The 20,330-nt window shown below is 39.1% G+C and overlaps 2 protein-coding genes across 3 annotated transcripts in view; both read left to right on the forward strand.

The window, feature by feature from the left end:
- MAN2B2 (mannosidase alpha class 2B member 2) overlaps nucleotides 1–5,402 on the forward strand; it is a 31,277-nt gene extending 25,875 nt beyond the window's left edge. Inside the window, exons 12-19 of one of the 2 annotated variants that reach the window (XM_037385286.1) lie at nucleotides 141–332; nucleotides 1,218–1,470; nucleotides 1,580–1,690; nucleotides 1,798–1,990; nucleotides 2,649–2,798; nucleotides 3,166–3,278; nucleotides 4,171–4,297; nucleotides 5,168–5,402. In XM_037385286.1, the coding sequence (XP_037241183.1) occupies nucleotides 141–332; nucleotides 1,218–1,470; nucleotides 1,580–1,690; nucleotides 1,798–1,990; nucleotides 2,649–2,798; nucleotides 3,166–3,278; nucleotides 4,171–4,297; nucleotides 5,168–5,262 (1,234 nt within the window). In that variant the 3' untranslated portion in view covers nucleotides 5,263–5,402. The remainder of the gene's footprint in view (nucleotides 1–140; nucleotides 333–1,217; nucleotides 1,471–1,579; nucleotides 1,691–1,797; nucleotides 1,991–2,648; nucleotides 2,799–3,165; nucleotides 3,279–4,170; nucleotides 4,298–5,167) is intronic. The other variant, XM_037385293.1, reaches the window with a different exon arrangement.
- Nucleotides 5,403–10,219: 4,817 nt separating this feature from the next.
- Nucleotides 10,220–20,330, forward strand: LOC119146925. Its single transcript, XM_037385306.1, has 5 exons — nucleotides 10,220–10,330; nucleotides 12,164–12,493; nucleotides 14,573–14,692; nucleotides 15,758–15,891; nucleotides 18,742–20,330. The coding sequence occupies exons 1-5, from the start codon at nucleotides 10,276–10,278 to the stop codon at nucleotides 18,784–18,786; spliced, it is 684 nt and encodes a 227-aa protein (XP_037241203.1). The 5' UTR covers nucleotides 10,220–10,275; the 3' UTR covers nucleotides 18,787–20,330.

Below are 20,330 nucleotides of genomic sequence, written 5' to 3' on the forward strand. Positions count from 1 at the left end.
AGTTACCCACTTTGAGGAAACAGATACTTTCTTTTTTCTTACATTCCCGGCCTCATTCCTGTTGCAGTTCAGCTTTGCATCTATTATGTACAAAATGTGTTTGTAAGTAATATCATTTTTCCTCTGTTGTGGATTCTCAGGGAGACTAACCAGACTGTCCAGTTGACTCAGGAGTTCCTTGAGTACCATGTGAATGGAGATGTGATGAAAGGACCCATTTCAGATAACTACTTATTTGCCCCAAATGCTTCAGCTGTTCCAGTATCACAAGCAGTGGGATTGGAAATAGTTTCTGGAAACTTGATGACAGAGATACGGCAGTATTTCTACAGGTACAACACCATTACAGCTTCACTTCACTGGAGCACTTCGCAGAGCTCACTGTTTAGGACTTGGACAAAAGAACTAGCATGCATCTGCTAAATGCAGTGCTGAGGAAGCACCTCCTTTAAATAGCGCATATTGGTGCAGGAAGGGAGGTGAAGATCGTTCAGTTACCTTCTGTGGGTCATTTTGTACTGCAGCTTCTGTTGGGACCCTCGTTTGTTACAATTCAATGAAAATTGCAGCTATCATCTTACATGGGTGGAATTTGGACAAAATGGGTTCATTTTTATAACTGTGAATATCTTTCTTACAAACAAATTAGAGAAAGGAGAAATGAGTCCTACACATCACTCTGACCCCTGATGAACTAGCTACTTCTTACTGTTAAAATTATAACAGCCTATAACCCCTTCACCCTCTTTAAAATCTGGTTATTTGATTGAAGTCTTTTCTTTTACATGGCATTGTACAAGGATTGTAGTTGAGAAGGACCTTTGGAAAACAGTGAAATTCTGCAATCAAAATGAATATTCCCCCCATTGAAAAAATACATGTATTCTGTACAAGTAAATGTGTCCCTTAGGGAGTCATAATTACTTCAAAATTTGTTGTTAACTTTGAGAAAAGCACAGCCTCTCTAATCAAATGAAAAGGCCTCTTTACACTTGCAACACTAAAGAAAATTGTAGGATATCACTCCAGTTGAATATCTGTACATCTGAAAATTAAGTTAAAATTAAAAATAATTGCATATTTACATAAAATATATAGAAAACAGGCAAAAAAGTTGTCTGTGTATGATGACATTGTGAATGACTTGCAAGTCTTGACATAACTAATCAAGTGCTCCACTTTATAAACTCTGCATATCTTTCTTCTCATTTTTATAGTAATGTTACTTCTCAGGATTACATATATGCAGTGTATACCAGGATGTATACAGTACCAGAAGGCTATGATGGAAAGTTGCTTTGCCATAGGATAGAGCAAGAATACAGCGCTGGGCCTTTGGAATTAAATCGTGAAGCAGTTCTAAGAACGAGCACGAATTTGAACACCAAGCAGCTACTCTACACTGACAGCAATGGATATCAGATCCAGAAAAGACCATTCAAGGCATATGTGAATAACACAGTGGCTCGGGTAGGCACAAAGGCGGAATCCAAAGTCTGTTGTGTCTTACCTTCGTTCTCCATTACTGTTACCTAGGTTAATATTATCACTGCATGGTTTACTGTGTGTATGTTTTCAGAACTATTATCCTATGGTCCAGACTGCCTACATTGAAGATGATACCACAAGGCTGGTACTGCTTGCAGAGAGAGCTCATGGTGTCTCAAGTCAAGGAAATGGACAAGTGGAGGTAACTGGTTTTTTTTCCCTCTAGGAGAGCATAATTTCATGGCTGCTGATAATATAAATAAAGCATGGTGGCTGATTACTCCTGTGACATTTACCTTCCCAATACAGGTGATGCTTCACAGGAGACTATGGAACAACCTTCAGTGGGACCTGAATTACAATCTCACTTTGAATGATTCTTCAGTTGTTCGCCCTGTGATTTGGCTTATTTTAGGAACCAAGGCTCTCACCAATATTTTGTATCGGACAAGTGGACTGGCATTAGAACACAGGCCAGTAGCAATGTTTGGAGCATTATCAGGTAACTCATTCCATCTCCTGTGCTGTCTTTAGGATCTGAATGGCTTATTTACGTTGCTTTGATTTATGTTATTAATTTTGTAAATGCAGACTTCAAGCGTCCTATGTGGCAAAGTTAGTATACAGTGAGTTAGGAGGCAGGTTTAGAGCCTGCTAATTAATTTGCATTAATTTCAAAGATGATGTTGTCCAAGTGTATGAAATGTTTCTCTTGTTATGTAATTATCTCTACTTTCAGAAAAGAATAAATTTTAAAGCATCTAATGAGAACAAAGTGTCCACACGGGATTAGTGCAAAGTAACTAGTGCACTGTATATCAGCTTCCTGGATGCTGGGTCCTTAATGACCATTTCTGAGTCATTCTTTTAAAAATATTTGTTTGACTTATTAACTAAAACTAAAGCCTCGTCGTGGAACAGCAACTTCAAGCTGCAGTGAAATTTACTTTATGGAGAGCTCTAATACACTTCTCCAGCAGTTAAAATTGTGCTGCTTTCTCCTTTGTATCTCAGAAGGCCTTGGAGGAGAAAGCATAGCATCTGCTTTGCATCTGCCTTTGCAAAGCAAACAAAAATCTCTTTACCCTTCCACAGTACCCTAGCCAGGCTTGTCTGTGTGATCAGTGTTTGATGTTTGCTTTGTTTCATTTTGCATGTAGGAGATAAACCAAAGCTATCCAGACAACTTCAGAATTCAGTCCACGGTTCACCTGTAACTGTCCCACCTAATCTTCATCTCCAAACTCTGAGCATTCCAGGGTGGAGGTACAGCTCTAATCATGCAGAACAGGTCCACAGCATCCGCATGGGTAAGCGCCTTCAAAAGGGTGTCTGGATGTTACACTTAAAGAAGCCGGCTTTCTTTTCTATCTATCTTCTGTGGCTAGTGCTTCTATTTATTCGAAGTGTTAAATTCCTCTATCAAGAAAGTTAATTGTACTGTATGATTTCTCTACTCAGATAGTGAAATATTTCTCCTGCATGAGTTCACCAATGCCTTTTAGTGTCATTCCTGTCAACACTGGGAGCTGGGTACTTCTTGATGTTAGTCCTCTTGCTAATTTAAAAAAATGAGAAATAAGTTCAAATTAGAGAGTGTGAAGCTTAAAAAAAAAGTTTAAAAGTTGATTTTATTTTTAAAGTAAGAAAATGTTTGCATTTTGTTTTCTCTTAAAGGTAAACAGAAGCAAGGTGACGCAGACTTCAGTCGTGTCCTGATAAGAATTAGGCATTTGTATGAAGTTGGAGAGGATCCTGTGCTGTCTCAGCCCGTGATGGTAAATTTGAAGGTAAATCTGATCCTTTGAGACAGAATACCACTTGAGGTGGTTTTGTTCCAGACAGAGAACTGGTTCTGGAATGAAACATCTTTGTTTGCTAAAGACTCAAAAAGATACAAAAATACTAGTATAACTTTAACCTCAGAGGGAAGCAGGTCTTATTTTTACTCAGCTTTGCAACACAGAAGCCATTACTTCAGATGAAGTTGCCATAGGCACAGCATGAAGCTCTGCATAAATATCGATAAGATTCATTCTGTTGAGCTCTTGGTTGTATAACACTTCCTGCAGTACCTTAACCAGTGCAGAGAGGGGGATTCTGTTTTTCTGTTTCTTTACTTATTGCAAGTTGTATGTATAGTTAATGAAATGTGGATAGGATTAAAGCAAACAACCATTTCTTTCCTCTATAGTTTATTTCAGAGAGTTGTTGAAACTTTGGTCACTTTCATTATGTACTGTGTATTTTCAGTTTCTCGTTTATTTGACCTTTCATGTAGAAGTAGATTATTTTATAATGCATGGCGGGGGGGGGTGGGGGTGTATTTTAAAATATGAACTTTTGATTGCGATGACAGAAGCAGGGGGAACAAGGTGCAGGGTTCTCTTTTGGCTAGAAAACTGTAGCATGAGTTTCAGCTTTTGAATGGAGAAATTAGTAGGTTGTGAACTTTGCTAGAAGAGGTGCTCTCAGCACCTCAGCTTCTTAGTTTGAAGCCTGATGAATCTGAAGTTGCCATTGTGTTGCATGACCTAACAGATTTTTAAAGTCTCTACTACTTTGCTTAACAGATCAATGCTAGAGATGAAAGTTCTACTCTGGTCTGTGTACTAGACTGTTGAGTGTGATGCTATTCTCAGTAAAGTGTGGTTTGATTCCTTGTGTTTTCTTTACTCGAAGTCTTTGCTAAAGGGATTAGGATCAGTGATGGCAGTGGAAGAGAGATCACTCACAGGCACGTGGGATGTAAACACTATGAAGCGGTGGAAATGGAAGACTGAACAATATCCAAGCAAAGGAAGCAAAGGTAGGTGGAATAAGGTAGTTGGTGTCCATAGTGTTGTTGAAGCTTGATGAATAGTCTAATTAAAAATATAAAAATATTTGCAAGATTAAAAATGTATTGTTGTTCTATATGACAGAGCTGTTATGTGGCAACCTGCAAGTTGGAGCATTTAGGGAAGATTCCCTGCAAGCACTAGACTGCTATATTTCTCTGATGGCTTCTTTTGCCTAGAAGTGTTAGAAATCTTGCAATCTTTCTGGAGTCATCCTGTCCAGATAGAAGTGGCTACTTTATGAATTCACACTTTGACATAGATGGATTTTGTTAGATGCTGATGAGTTGTGTTAATCTAAGCTTAAGCCTGTGCTGCAGAAAAACAGCTGCAGTTAAAAATCCCCACTGTAATCAGCTTAAAGGACTGTGTGGATAAGATTCAAGTTAGGGCTGACACTCAAGTCTAATGCTGTGGGTGACCTCATTTCATTTCCAATTCCAGTTAGTTGCTTGGACGTTGTCCTTACTGTCACTTGCATCCATATATGTGCCTTGGTAAAAAGATTGCAGAGGTTTGTGGGCCGGGCTAGGTGAGAGTTTAGAGCTCTGCTTGACCTGCAGCTAGGAACTTACTTGCTGTTTACTCATGATGAAGAAAAGGTGCATGACTGGGGAGTAGTTTCATGTTTTCTGTGTGTCAGCGTACGTAAAGTAGATGGATTGTTGATTATTTTAATATTATGAATGGCTACGTGGCTCCACACTACTTACAGCTTTAAGGAGGAGAATCTGCTCAAACACCAGCTTTTAAGGAAGGGATAAGTTAAAACTGTTAAGACAGAATAATACATAAATTTGAGCAAAGCTTCTTTAATACAATGTTTTTGTGTTTTACAGGATTCCCCAGCAGCACAGACACCTCAGAAAACTGTACAGTAACTGTTCACCCAAAGGAAATAAGGACTTTCTTTGTATATTTTCATGGTCGATAAAGTTTGACATTATATTTCAGGAGTGAATATATATTAGCTTCCAATTTTTGTTTCAAGATATAAGTGATATTCTTGAAAAAATTCTACTGCTGTTAATGAAAGAAATAGTCATTTTGGAATAAACTCTAAATTTAATTAAACTGTTGGCCTGAGTTGTGGGTATTTTTGTTGGTTAGTTATTTACAACTCTTTTTTTTTTTTTTTTTTCCTGGAATGTGTTCAATGCAAAAATTACCTTGGTGTTGCAGTGCAAGCATATTGAACATTTCCATGCTTGCTGTGGGTGGTTTTAAAGTGATTGCTTCAATAATGCTATAATTTCCTCCATGTGGAGGCACTGTTCAAGAAGGAAGGAAGCAGAGTGAAAAGGGCTCTTCCAGAGTAGCTATAGTGAAATAGTTACGCTGGAAGAGCTGCGCTGGTGGTCAGTTCTTCTGTGTAGACAGCCTGTGTATACTAACTGGCTGCATCTCATTAAAATCACTGCAGAAACTGCCACATTCAGTTACCGGATGAGGAAAGGTTGTTTCATATTTTCTCTTGGTTGTTTTTCATACTTCACTATAAATATTTAGTGATATGCTAATGTAACCTGCCCTGCTGCAGTGAAAGCCATTTTCCTGAAACATTAAGCCCAAAGGGGAAGTATACAGCACTGTAACTATCACGCAGTAAAGTGTGATGGCCATTATTTTTCATTTTGTTTTGTGTATTTATTTGGGAAATGAAATGAGTTCAGCTAAGTCATTTTCCTTGCTTGTACCTTTGTTCTTACTCCCTGCTTGGCTATGCCATGTAGTATAATGGGTATGCTGCGTAGGTTACACAGGGCTATGATTACAATTCATCTTTTTGTGACTGAAGTGGTATGCACTAATACACTTGCTGGTAGGTTATAAAAATTGAACTGTATCTTCAGGGGGCAATTTCATGGTCAATCCTGGCCAAGCAGTGAAGGATCCTACAGCTGCTAACTCTGGGTGCTGCTTTCCCAGATGTCGGGTGGATATGTTTCTAGCAGGCTGTGTTGGAAGGAGTTCTACAAAAACCTTCCATATGCAGGATAGTATAAACAGGAATACCTCATTACCAGCTGATTTATCTGGGGGGGTGGGGGGTGGGAGGGGTGAGGGGTATCTACTTCAATTTGTGGAGACTTTCTGATTAAAACCAAACCAAAACAAAAAAAAACCACCACAGAATATTTTATCTGGAGTTATTTCAGTGCAATTGGCCATCAGGGAATAATTTGCCAGAGTCAAATCTTGTATTGCACCAGAGGCATCTAGGACTGTGGTCTGTCAAAAGCATGGCATTCCTATTAGAAGAAGATGTTGTTGCATATTTTATACGTTCTTTTTCCTGAGAAATCTCAACCTGAGCAAATGGAAGCCTGCAGGCATTTGAATCTCTGTAGAGGGACCTGTTTAGTAATCATCCTTTTTCTTCCTTCACATGTGTCAAGATGGTGAGGAGAAATATTGTGGTACTACATCAAGACTTGATAGAAATCAGGCCACTCTGTACTTAAAGAAAAAAATACATCAGGTGGGACACATGAAAGAAAAGAAGATGGATGTATGTTATAAGCAGAGGAAAAAGTCATACATGCATTCAGCATATTTGTGCTAGGGTAAGTAAGTTCTGGTTTTAATTTTGGTTGGAGTTAAGGAAGTAGCAGTGGCAGAGCCAGGAGAAGATAGAAGGGCACTTGGGTGTCTGGGAAAGAGGATGTGACAAGCAGTCAGAGTGAAACTGGTAGAAGTCTGAAATGCAGAATCTTCTGATAGCAACTTATTTTGTCCACAGCTTCTGGCTGAAGACCCTCCAAGATGCTGCTCTTCTGGGTCTTGTTGGTTCATTTTGTCTGGAAAGCCAAATTATATTTGTTCCATCATTCTATGTAATTTTGAGTAATAGAATCACGGATGTCCTCAACAGCTGGTGGAGTCCTATTTGTGTCTCAGGACAAAGAGTGTAACTTAGTAAACTCTGTTTTACTGCCTTCTTTTCCAGTGCCCAGGGCCACTTTTTCATGTTTTCTCTGTGGGCTTTGTGGTCTGCTGGCATCTGGTGTGGCTTGGGTAGCAGAAACGCAAACCCCAGATACAAGGCAGCAAGGAAGCTACTGCCGGCCACTGGAGACACCAGGTTTTGTCCCTGCTTGGCAAATGCAGGGTTGTGGTTGTTACATTGCACTGCCCTTCTCATTGCCCTGTTCTATTTCAAACACTTCTAGTTGCATCCACATGGCTGAAACGTACATGTTAGTTACTTGGACTCACAAAAGAAACAATGTTCCCATTAGTTTTTTTTCCTTTCTAGGAAAAGCTAATGCCTAACCTTTGTTATACATTAAACCAGGTGCAAACCTAAATTCAAGCTCAAGAAAATAGATTCATGCTAGCATTTATCTTGAGAAATTCATGCTGATTAATGTTTTGATGCCAGTACCCTGACCGCTTTTTTTTTTTTCCTATTGTGCAAGAAATGCATTGATGCTCTTTTGAAAGGAAATTTTTGCAGATCACTTTCTTTAATCACTTAAGTAAAAAAATCACTTGCACTTTTAAAAATAATTTAAAAATTAATTACAGTATCCACAATTGCCATATTTGTTTTGTCAGTCCATTTGTGCTGTGGAACTGTTTTTCCTACTGAGACATAATTTGTTATTCACAGTTGAAAAATAAATTAGGCATGCTTTTTCTGTGCTAACAAATAAGTGTGCCAGAAGAGTCCTACAGTTAATATCAGATTTAGGTTTTAGTGGTTTTGTTTGGGTCATAGCTGGACAAAATTAGTAATGTGCATGTGTCATACAGAACATATAGAACACCACTGACAGTCATGAGAAGTTATGAGGTCTGTTACATGGAAGTTAAGTACTGTGTAAAACCCCAAGTGATAGCATGCTTTCCACCTTGTCTTTGAGTCGGAAGAGGGAAAGATTCATCAGTTAAGCACAACAAGACAAATTTCCGTTTTCACCAGAACTTTCTTTTAGCAAGTGCTTGTTATGATTTGAAGATCTTGAAAAGGCAAATCTGACTTAAAACTTTTTTTTTTTAAAGAATCTGATAACATGTCCTTGACTTAGTGATTCAGAATTTCGTTTCAAGTTTTAAAATTTCAGATTAATTCCTCATAACAAAGAAATGTAAACAGCTTATGCTCCATCTTCTTATTCCAATGCAGCAGAATTACAAGCTCGCTTGACTACCTTTGGTTTCACACACACTCTCCTCAATGCTGCTGTAGATTAATAAATTTCCCAGCTGACAGTAACACCTCAAAAATGCTGCTGTCTCATTAATACTTGTGTTACAAGCTCTCAAGCAAGTCTGACGTATGGGTAAGGAGGAGGGAGGGGGTTTAGGCCCTCTCTTTAAAACTTTCAAATGTATTTTTCGGTATGTCTCCACTGGTGTTCCTTGAATGCCATGGAGAAAAGTTTTGGGAAGACGGATTTGTGCAAAGCATCCAGGAGCCTGGCTATCACTGCCTCTCCAGGAACAGAGCACCTCTGCACTGAGCATCTCCAGCACACGGGTGGGTAAAATTTACACATTTACAGAATCCAAATTCATGGGTGCAGTTGCCAAGGTTAACTAAGATTAAGTTGCAGAAAGAAAAGAAAACTTGAAAGAATCTTTCATCTTTCTGTTGTAGATGCTTTCCTGGCCAACACGGTTGTTGCATGTGATGCATTTACCCTGGCAGCAAAGCTGGCTTAAGAAATTTTGTCACCGTGTTTTTCCACCCACTAAGTAGTACCGTGATGAGAATTTGTGGGGTTGTGTTGTCAAACGGTGCAATGAAGTAACCAGGGCTAAAAATAAACCTTTTTCCCAATGCCTTTTCCTGTCTGCTAGTTCATTTTATCTCTTGACAGTAGATGATTTGGATTAGAACCAAAGCATCTTTCAGAGTAAATATAAGCTGCGATCAGCACTATTCAAATAGCTTCACCTAGTTTCTAGACAAAATACTCTGCAAGCTGGAGCTGCCAGCTGTGTAACTCAATACTAAATGCATAAATGTAGATTTTTAAATACAAGAGAAACTATTTTTTTCCCTTGAATTTACACATGCATACTTCATTTCTTCTACATCTTTGATTGGTAGTACCAAAAATAACATGAATGCTTAAGTATAAATTATTTGTTTTACATTCCTATGCTTATAATCTTAGTGAAACAAGCCTTAATTAATACACAAGGCACTGGTACTGCATTAATGTAACTGCACCCATAGAGGTGATAGCGAGATGCTTTGCATATTACAGCGTAGCATCCCGGATTGCTTCCCACTGATGCTGGGGCCACTGCGAGTGTGATCTTCAAATTCAGCCTTCCCCCATTGCCCCTGCCAATAGAGCTGTGCTGCTGTTAAGGCAAAAGTAGGAAAGTACTTTTCACAGGATGGAAGAATTAAGGCAAGATTTCGGCAAGATAACAATGAAATGTGTGATAAGATAGGAGCAAGACTTGGTATCAGTGTAACCTATCCAAAGCTAAAGAGACTTATCTGAAGTCTTTTTGGCTTTCCATAAGATTCATCAGGTTGGCTGAAAAAGGCTGCTGACAAGCGTGTACACAGTAGCTAAAGAAATCTTATCTTCATAAAATGCCTTTAAATGAAGGGTTGCAGAAGTGCAATGGCAAACATTCACATGACACCACTACAAGTATGGAAAAGCAGTTCTTTATGTCATCAGAAGAGAGGCGAATCTAGTGCTGAAAGGTAACCAGATAGGACACAATTTAAAATTCAAAGAAATTTTCTGCTTTCAGACAGAATATCTGGGCTCTTAAAACAGACACATCTATGTCTTAAAACATTACATTTGATGGTAATTTCAGAGAGTAGGAAAATTTGGGTTGCATATACATTTCTGTCATCCTCACCACATGAGGGAAGAGGAAGTTAATTACAAATCTGTCATGCTTTCATTTGTTGCTTTGCTGATCTTCAACAAAGACACCCTGATGCAAGTGCTAATAACCTTGCATGATGATCGTAATTTCACTGAAACTTCTTTTAACGATGTGTTTTGGCTGCTTAGGTAAGTGCTGTTTATTTTTGTTCTTTTGTTTGTAGTTAGTCAAGTGTAATTCCTGAGATGGATTTAAAAAAAACTTCTCACAGTGTATCTGCCTCAAATAGGCTTGTGTGTGAGACAAGGATAATGTTAGCTATATTTTCATAATGCTGAAATCAAAATTAAAATGCATGGGGAATCAGAAAGCCTTTTCATAAATAGATAGTGGTAGAAGAAGTGTAGAGGAACAAATCGTACACTTCAACACAGAAAATGGTGTTAGGTGAATACAAGCACTGTTTTTCTTAGCCCTTCAGACTGAAATATTTGTTGTGGCAAACACTGAATGTAGAATTTTAAAATGTTGAGGAGGGCAAGATGAAAAGATTAAACAAGTGGAAAAGGATTTTTTCAGTGGTATTTTTCAGAAAGCCAGTAAAGTCATGAGACAGAAATGTAGCATAGCCTATAGCACAACTGTATTTTAAATGACAAACCGGAAGAACAGAAAACCTGAAATTTGTGATCAATTCTTTGATATGTGAACAGCTTCTAAGTTGTCATTTACACGCTATATCAACTCTTTCCCTTATTTTTTCTGCTCTTTATATCACCCCGATACTGTCCATATTGTTCTCTGCAAGTTGTTGAGCACTGCACAGTGGGAAAAAATGGAGCTGCCTAACTCCTGTAGGTGTGATAAAGATGTGGCTTTTTCTAAAGGCAAAGGAAAAATATTTATTTGCATAATTCTGATAAAACCAATCAGATGCCATTTTAGGACTAGAGAGGGGCAAAATCATCCCATTACTTACATGTTGGTGTGAAATGTGCCAGAGTTATAAATAGGATAAAATTTGGAAGAAAGTCATGCAGTGATACTCTCATCATGAGTAGATCTTCACTTAATAGTATAAATGCTAGAAAAAAAGAAATTATAATTCTTCATGCAGCATATGAAACTAACGGTCTCAGCAGTCATGGGAATAGATTTTATAGGATTAGCACTTTTGTGATGAGCATCCAAGTCATTACATTAAAGAAAGTTATCTGATATTCACACAGTAGTTTCACTTCAGAAGAAAATAATTTTGTGCAGTACTGCACAGTATCTGATGTAGATCACTTTGTGTGTGGACAGTGAGTGACAAAGAGATTCGAAGCAGGAAAGAGGAAGAAGTTTTATTTCCTCTGTTACTGTCCATGTCAGCCTTGTCAGGCAACAGACCTGGTGAGGCAACTGTGGTCTGCGTGGCACATTGCGTACTTATTAAATTACAGAGACAAATTTGATGCTATAAACTACTTGTCAGCAAAAACTTAATGAAAGACGTTTGAGCAGCATTAAAGAGCCCACCTTCAAAATGCTGCACATTTGTCACTGATTAGAAGTAGTGCGGGACAAGAACTCCCACGTGGAGACAAAAATGGTAGTGGATTTTCCTTTCAGCTTGATAACCTTCCACTATTCACTGATGAATCATTCTGAATGCCTCCTTTTGGTCATTCTTTATCTGGCAGATAAAGTATTTAATATGCTTCAAACTCAACCTCTAGTATAAAAGCTTTTTGTTGAAAAAAACCCCTAAGTATATCAGTGAGTACAAAGAAAATCTTCATTTATTGCACACAAACAATGATGGAGGGTTTTAACACAGCAGATTAAACATTTCCTTCAGCCAGAAAGTAATTGCCATTGTTCAGAGGAGAACTGGGGAGTAACTACTCATAGAAATTAATCTCATAATGGTTTTATGGTATTAACATTATTTTAAATACTGTGATTGCAGACATTACAGCTGTAATGTCACCTCTTTGATGCTTTAGCTTTTAAATGTATGTGTATTTCTCCACTAGCTACAGGTCACAATAATTTAACAGTCATCCAAACACCGACGAAAGTACATCTGTCAGTTGGAGACTACACTGAAATTGCCTGTATTTGGGAAAAATCAATTGAGAGGTATAGAGTAAGCTGGTATCTTGTTGACAAAGAGAACATCACCAAAACTCTATCATCAAAAATTTTCTATGTATCCAACATCACCCGTGAAAGCAAGGATGTGCTAATGATAAAATCTGCCAATGTGAATGACACTGGATTTTACTACTGTCAGATAATTATTGAAATACCTTTTTGTAAGAAAGTGTATGGAAATGGGACAACAGTGATTGTTGACGAGAAAGGTAAGCTAGCAAGAGTGCTTGCCATTTCATTTGTCTTCATAAAGATGCTTCAGTTTGAACAATTTTATACATTTCCTCCCTCTCCCACATTCCTCCCTCAACGCTGTGGATCTCAGGGTGAATGAGACACAGAGAGGACCTGAACATCTTTGAATGACAAGTGATTTAAGCTCTTTGCTTTAATGTCCCCAGCGTAGTGTTTGTTTTCTTCTATAAGGGTTTGCTAATACGAACGATTAGTTAAGGTTTACAAAACAAGCTGTGCATCAGGTGTGTATTTCACAATTATAGTGAAAATATGTACAAATATACAAGTACAGCCCCAAACACAATTCCTTCTCAGAAGGGATTGGGTAGGCTAGATGTGAGACAATGTGGTAGGGAGCAGCTGGAACAGTCACATGGCTACTCTGTTCAGGGATATGTACCCTTTACTAATCATTTTGGGGGTTTATTACAAGTTCTTAATAAAAAGTGGGAGGTAAATCAGTATGGAAGACAGAGCAGTATGGGCTCTACATTTAAAAGGATTTGTGTCTGTAAACTTGTTGTAACAAAATGTTTTACATAGGCTGGTGTCCTCTTATTTTATTATAGTCATATGTTAACCTTTACAGGGGAGCAGTTTAAGGTCCGAATTCTGAATTAAGTATTGAAAAGCATTAATACAATGAGCATTCAAGCAATTTTTCAGCAGAAGGGGTGAGGTATGTTTCACCTCAAGACACTATGCATCACTTCTTCAGGATGCTGATCTCTGCCTCTTTTTCTGCCATTCAACTGTACAGAAAGTCTAGGGGACTAGCTCTGACATTTTGAAATATTATGTTTCATATATTGACTGGTCAAGTCAGAGGAGTAACCTGCCTGTTCATCTGGCACAGTCCATTTGGGCACAGTTTTATACTGGAAGTCCAAAGGGAGGTACAAAAATCATCAAAGATTTAGAAAACATCAGTGTCAGAGAACGAATGAACTAGTGCCCAAAACAGTGGGAAATTAATTTAAAAAGCTGTTAGAGGGTTAAGATAATCTAAGCTTCTGAAATAAGTTAGGTGATCTGATCTCTTACTTGGTCAAGTAGTAATAGCCTTAAAATCCAAGCAGAAAAGACTCACATTAGACACTGCAGGGGGAAAATGTCAAACTGCGGGAGCTATAGGAGGGATTGATGTTACTGTTCATCAGGCATGCATCCCTCAGGGATGGTATAGATGACCTTGCACTTGGGTGAGGAGATGGACTGATTCACTTCTGAATTTTTAATGTTTTGTTCTTCTCCACCCCCCACCCCCACCTCGCTGCTGTTCTTCTGTTTTATCTTTGAATAGTACATCGCTTTATTTAAAATATGTCATTGCAGAAGCTCACTCATGGGGTGAAAATTTATTAAATTGATTACTGCTTGTGAAAAATCTTTGTCTTTCATAAGGAATCATTTAACTTGGACAGGGAGCTCAGGGAGCTCAAGGACAACTTGAATGAGCAGGTGGTGTTTGTCCTGAGCCCCCCAGATGAACAAGATATGGGCAGGACCATCCAGACACTGAATATCATGTGCAGCTCTGTCCTGAGGGCACCTCCACCATGTTCGGGCGTCTGGCCAGCGTCCCTGGTGTGCGTGAACCTTATGAATCATGAGACAGCACATGCCTGCACTTAGCCTAGATGTAAAAGTTTACATACACTAGGTGTGTAAACTGTATTTGTTTTTACTGAGTATAAAGGCGGGCAAGCTCTGGGACTGTGCCAGAAGCCTCACCTACGGGTGGACACACCACATAGGAATTTTCCCAGTTACTGAGAGCTCCTGGCACCAGCTGCAATGGGGCTTCCCAGCCCAAGTGTGGGCCTGGGTGATGTTAAGGTGGTAAATGGTGATGCCTCCTTTTCCTAGTCTCTGTAACACTTTGCGGTAATGATTTGATGCTTCACTTGGATTGCTCTTTTATCATATTGTGCATAATAACTTGTGTCCTTTTATCGTATGGCATGCTGTTTTCCTTTATTATATTGTAATATAACAAACAGCATTTAATCTTATATTTTATTTGGAATTCATTTTTGCTTGGTGTACAGTCAATCAGCAAAACGACTCATTGAAAGGAGATTTGGCAACATGGGCCATCATTCCTTTTGTAGTAGCAGTGGGAAGCTTGTATCTTTGCTACAAAAAGAAACAGCGCTCAAAACTTTCTGGTGAGTGACAATATTTCCATTAACATGTACTCTCTACCTTATATATCTGTTTTGAGATGGCTGAACAACTGCATTTAAGAGGCATCACTAAGAGGAATTTCAGTGTATAACTTTTGCTCACCGGGTCCAGATCTGCTAGGGGCATCTCAAGCTGAGGGCTCAGAGGCACAGCTGCTAGTTTGAGTGTTCTTGCAGCCACTATTATCTACAGTATTTGTCTTTCCAGAGAGAGTGATCACTGTGGCTGAAGATCTTGACCTGGCTAGAGTATTGAAGTATATAAATTCTGATAATTTTTTAGCAGACTGATAAAGTGAGGAGCCATAACTTAACTCTGCATCAGTGGCTTACTCCTGGTAGTGACACCTGAAGTGACATCTGAAAGACCCAGCCTTGGGGACTTTATTGTGAGCTATGTTTTTTAAGCTGTGTATTTTTTAAACTAATTATTAAATTTGGGGTGTTTGCAAAATCCTGAAATGAAGAGTGGAAAAAGTCACAAGAAAAAACAGTGAATGGCAAGAGTAAAGGACAAGTACAAATGTAGTGTATCTGCAGGCAGCGAGTGCATATCTGTGACATATAACATAAGGCAGCCTCTTAAGTAACTGTAGCATGAGCATTATGGTTGCAATGTAAGGCTTACTCGGCTTGGGAGCCGCCGGGGATATAGGTGGAATGTCTATGACTTGAGATGCAATTCAACTTGCAGATTGAAAAAGCGGGGTGGGGAATTGAGACAAGTGAAGTCCCTAAGCTCCTGTTTCAGTCACTGGGGTTGACACAGGCAAGTGTACACACTGACCCGCTGTAGGTGAGCTGATCAGCTGTCTTGATCAGTGGCACAAGCTTTGAGCAGCTCCCCATAGCAGAAGGAGCATTCGGAAACCAGAAGGCAGCTTATTCCATCTGCAAGCTGAATACCGTTCTAGTGCCTGTCAAGACTAGCTATACAAGAGCTCTGCACTCCTCGGTCCAGGGCTTTGTAGGGCTCTGGTAGAGCACCAGTGTGACGCTGGGAGTGAGCAGTAAGCAAGCAGTGACTGTACCTTGGGGTTTGCTAAGGTTCTGCACAGGTTCCTGCGCCAGCGGCAAGGCGTCAGGACGCACGGATGCTCAAGGTTGTAGAACATCAAGGGAGAAATGAATGCACCAATGAAGCAGCTGAGGAAAACTCATCATGTAATTCTGCTGAATGGGTAAGTGGTTTATAACAAGACTTTCGCTGTGAGGGAGGGACTCTCAAAATGAGGTACTGGGGAGCACACTGTACTGAAAGCACACAAGCTGCTGTTCCGAGGATGGCATCTTACTACACGTGAAAAAGGTTTAAAGAAAAAAAAATGTTTTATTGCAAAAGACAACACTCAAAAATAAGAAAAAAGATATTTATGTAGTAGGAAAGTACTGGACTCTGTTGTTATGTTTAATGACACTAAAATTGCCTGGAGAAAGGGGCAGCAAAAAATGGAGAATATCAATATAGAGACTGAGTGAAAGAAGTGTAGAAGTGAAAAATGGCAATAAAGTCCCTTTACATATAGTTTTACACCAAGCTCCAGGGGCTTGGACCAACTTCAGCTCCTAGGGCCATTAGAACAGGCAACATTTGCTGAGAGCAGGTAGAAGATTTCAGGCAAGCTCCTTTTTCCAGGCAGTTATTTGTCTTTTAATTACATTAAAACATAAAGTGAGCAAGGGAAAGAAGCCCTAACTTAACTCTTGCATAAGCAGGCACAACTTCCATTACAATCAGCTGGACAGGCTTGGAAAAGCCACACAGAGGTGATGTAAAATGCTAAAGTCCACGGTCACAACTGCAGTTACCAAGCTTACAGACTCCTGAATTCACCTTTTAGAGAACCTGGCTTCAGTCATAAGTTGGTCATATTGGTACTGAAATCATGGTGAGAGAGAATATCAGGGTGCAGATAGTAAAACAGTGATACCTATCTTATATTATGTAGCAGTCATCATTCTAGAAAATGTATAGCAGGGAAAATTCACTTCCCATGATATGTAGCTTCCTGCTGAAGCTAAGAGGCTTGCTTTTACAGGAGGTATCATAGCAGAATATTTTAAAAATAAAGGCATGAGATGGTCTGGTCATAGTAATAAAATATTCTAATTACTAGCAATAAATGGATAAATCTTCTACCTATTAATATTTAATGAAGATGTAAGAAAACAAGCTTGATAATGAGAAAACAAGCATCAGAGGTGGTGCAGAGTGAAGAGTTCATTAGCAGACATTAACTGCTCGGGGTCTGTACGGTCGACAAGACTCATCCAAGAGTGTGCGAATACAATTATAGAAAGTCTTTTGTTGTTGCTTTATATTTAGCAGCTGTAGCCACAGTGATGTGTCACGATACAGGTTCAGTGTTTTCTTTCATGTAACAGACATTTTTGCTATATTATTGAAAGCAGAAAACGTGGTTTCATAGTGATATCATTTTAAATGTTAAAGCATAATTGGATCTTATAAATCATTCAGGAGATCCAGTAGATTAGTAAAGCCAGTACATACAATGTGCATGGGCCCTATATTTCAAACAAATTAAACCAGTAGAGATGAGAAAATATTATGGTGTCCCTGGAGCTGCACTTACTGCTTTTCAATTGTGTTGCAAAACATGATCGGCTTAACTATTTTTTTTCTGTTTGTGCAAAATTAATTCTCTAAAAAGTACACAATATATTTTTATGTTGCTTACACTTTTTTTAAAAAGCTTGTAAATTTGCTGTCCATTCCGGGTAAGTTTGGACACCATTTCTAGAACAGCAAACGTGAAGGTTCTGTGTGCCTCTGCAAGGCTGCTCAGTCTCCGGTTTATGTCATTTTTTTTTCCAGTTCTTGGGGTTGTGAAGGCAATTTTGTGTCACAGAGCTTGAATCAAGGCATGGATTTTATATCCTATGTCAAAACAACAGAGCAATTAGGTCAGATGACAAGACATAGCTCCAAATATCAAGTTAGCTTAACCTAAGAGTGAACATTGTCATGGCAAAGCTGGCCGCTGTAGCTGTGCATTTACTATATAGCGCTTGTCTCTATCTGGAGGTTCATCCCATATTTCTTGAGCTGAGATGCTCAGGGAGTGCTTCCCAGGCAGTTCTGCCAGCTGCAGGGGAATTTAGGCCTTGGAATTCTTGGAGCAGTTGATAATTTTTTCATTGCAAACTTCAGCAGGCTCCATCCCAGATTTAAGCAATGCTGTAGCATTAGTGCAAAATTCCAGCTCATGGAAGCACACAAAAAGCTCTGGTTGTGGGAAAATGCATAGAAGCATGACCCAGGTTAGCTGGCCATACCTACCATGCCTGCTGCTTGACATTCAGCCAGCAGGTGCCTCTCTGATCTGAACATCGTTCATTAAAACATAACTAGTAAGCCACCATACTAAAGTGTAAGTGTAAAGACAAAAAGCTACCACTTCGTGACTTCCACCTTTTTATGGTTTATGCCATGTCAGCTTGAGAATTTGACTTTATGTGTCTGTGAGCACAGATCTCTGTGCACATTTCAGGCAGATCTTTAATTCTCAGGTTTTGCTAGAGGACTTACGTGAAGATCCCAAATCCTACATGTGCTTAGGAAATGAAAACAGGATGGTTTCTGCACAGCCCAGAATAACATCTGAATATTGCAGCAGTGTGCTAGTCACTGTGCCAAAAGAGCATCCGTCCAGCAGGAACAATGCAATAAAGCTTTTTGGAAATACTGGAGTTAAATGATTAAGGGGGTAAAAAACTTTGCCATTTCTGATTTCATAGAACCTGGTTTACAGTGGAACTTGGCACCTTTGGTATTCTAAACAAGTACTTTGTGCCTAGTACTTAACTAAGAGAATTGAATCCAAACATAGGAAGACTTTCCTTTCAATGTTAGTACCGAGACACTCTTTCCCTTTGAATTTATAACTGTGTCCCATTTTTCTCTCTGTTCCCTTGGGCTCTGCTAGATGTTGTCTCTTGGGTAAAAGTTCATTTTAGATAGACTTTACAGGTAAAAGTTATCTTGACTGGAGTTTTCTTTGCTTCTTAAGGCTGTGTCTACACTTTATGAATCACTTGACTCTTTTTGGCAATGAATGAAGGGGGAAAGATGACAAATCCACTGCAACTATTGTATCCAGTGGAGCAGATGAGCAAACTCCACAGACTAGGACAACTGCAAAGTCTAGAACGGGACGAGGATCCGCCGTCTACTTGTCCTTTTAGTTCTGAATGTCAAACGTCATAAACAAAATATGGCTAAATAACTATAAACCTGAAAACAATACGATAATTTGCTGCTGAAAGATGGATTATGTGAGTTTCCAGTCAGAAGTATGTCAGCGGGACAATACACAAGAAAAAAGGTTGGTTTCAAGCAGCTGTTGAATGTTTTGTCCGTAACAAAACACTGTAAGGAGTCCATGGATTGGGAGGGTATGTCGTTTTAGATGACTGTCTTCAACTCTTCCCCCCATATCCAGAAATAATAGAAGATGTTTTATCATACTTTGAAAAATCTTCTGGACTGAACAACATTCTCCAGCAAAAGCGTTTCTTCAGGTAGCCCATGCATAAATAGCAGAAGGTACAGAAAAAATGTACATGGTGGTAATAATCATTTGACCAAACAGACAGTACTACACACAGCGTGGAGCCTGATCGCTGAAACCATCGTCAGTGCTACCCACATCATAGCCAGAGTGGTATGCCACAAAGGTTTATGATCCTGTGGAAAGGGACTGTTAGCATTAATTCATTCACACACTTGGAAAATCTTCCAGAGAAAGTAGTCTCCTATGCACAATGAAATACTAGGTTTAAATTAAGCAATATATATTATTATTATGTAGAATTATTGTCTAACTGGTGGAGGAGGGGTTGCTTGGAGGAGATGGGAGTGGGTTTTTTTGGTGTTGGTTTTTTGTTTTGTTTTGTTTTGTTTTTTGCCAGCTCTAAAACTTTTTAAAAAATCAAAACTGAAGAAAAATCAGAACTGAAAATATAAGGAAAACCTGGCTTCCAAGGTCTGAACAGAGGTGAAGAGTATTGACAGCAAAGCTGATGGCAGTTGTCCCAGGGCTGCTGAATACTAAAAGCAGCTATCTGAAATGTGAATGTGTTTATGTACCAGGGTTATTTCGCCTTGTTATTTTTTTCAGAGCTAAGCTGGAGGTTAGATCATCTTGCCAGCACTGCAGGGAGAAACGACTTCACTGCTGGAGAGGTTTGTTAGAGCTTGTACCTGGGCAGTGCCAAAGGTGCAGAACAGTTTTCCCAGGGACCTTAAGAACAGTTTGTGTGGTCTAAATGTGAATGGCTTGCTACTCAGTATGCTGTAATGAAATCTTTGTGGCCATACAGCATGGTTCATGGTCTGGCTCTCTGTGCTATAGTGACTGCAGTTCACCAAGCTACCTCTCAAATTGCCATAGCTCGGCCATGGCTCACTCTTTGGTGTGCATCCTCTTTCCTGTGTTGTTCTGCAACCTGCCCTGAATGCCCTTCTGCAGTGACTATACTGCTGTCCAAAATATGCTATAATCACTGCACTGTGAATATACCTTGTATAAGAGAAACTATTTGTTATGGTACATCTCATGGTATTTACGTATAAATTGAATAAAGCAAGAAGATTTTC

Source organism: Falco rusticolus, chromosome 1, assembly GCF_015220075.1.
Source record: "Falco rusticolus isolate bFalRus1 chromosome 1, bFalRus1.pri, whole genome shotgun sequence".
Lineage (NCBI taxonomy): Eukaryota > Metazoa > Chordata > Aves > Falconiformes > Falconidae > Falco > Falco rusticolus.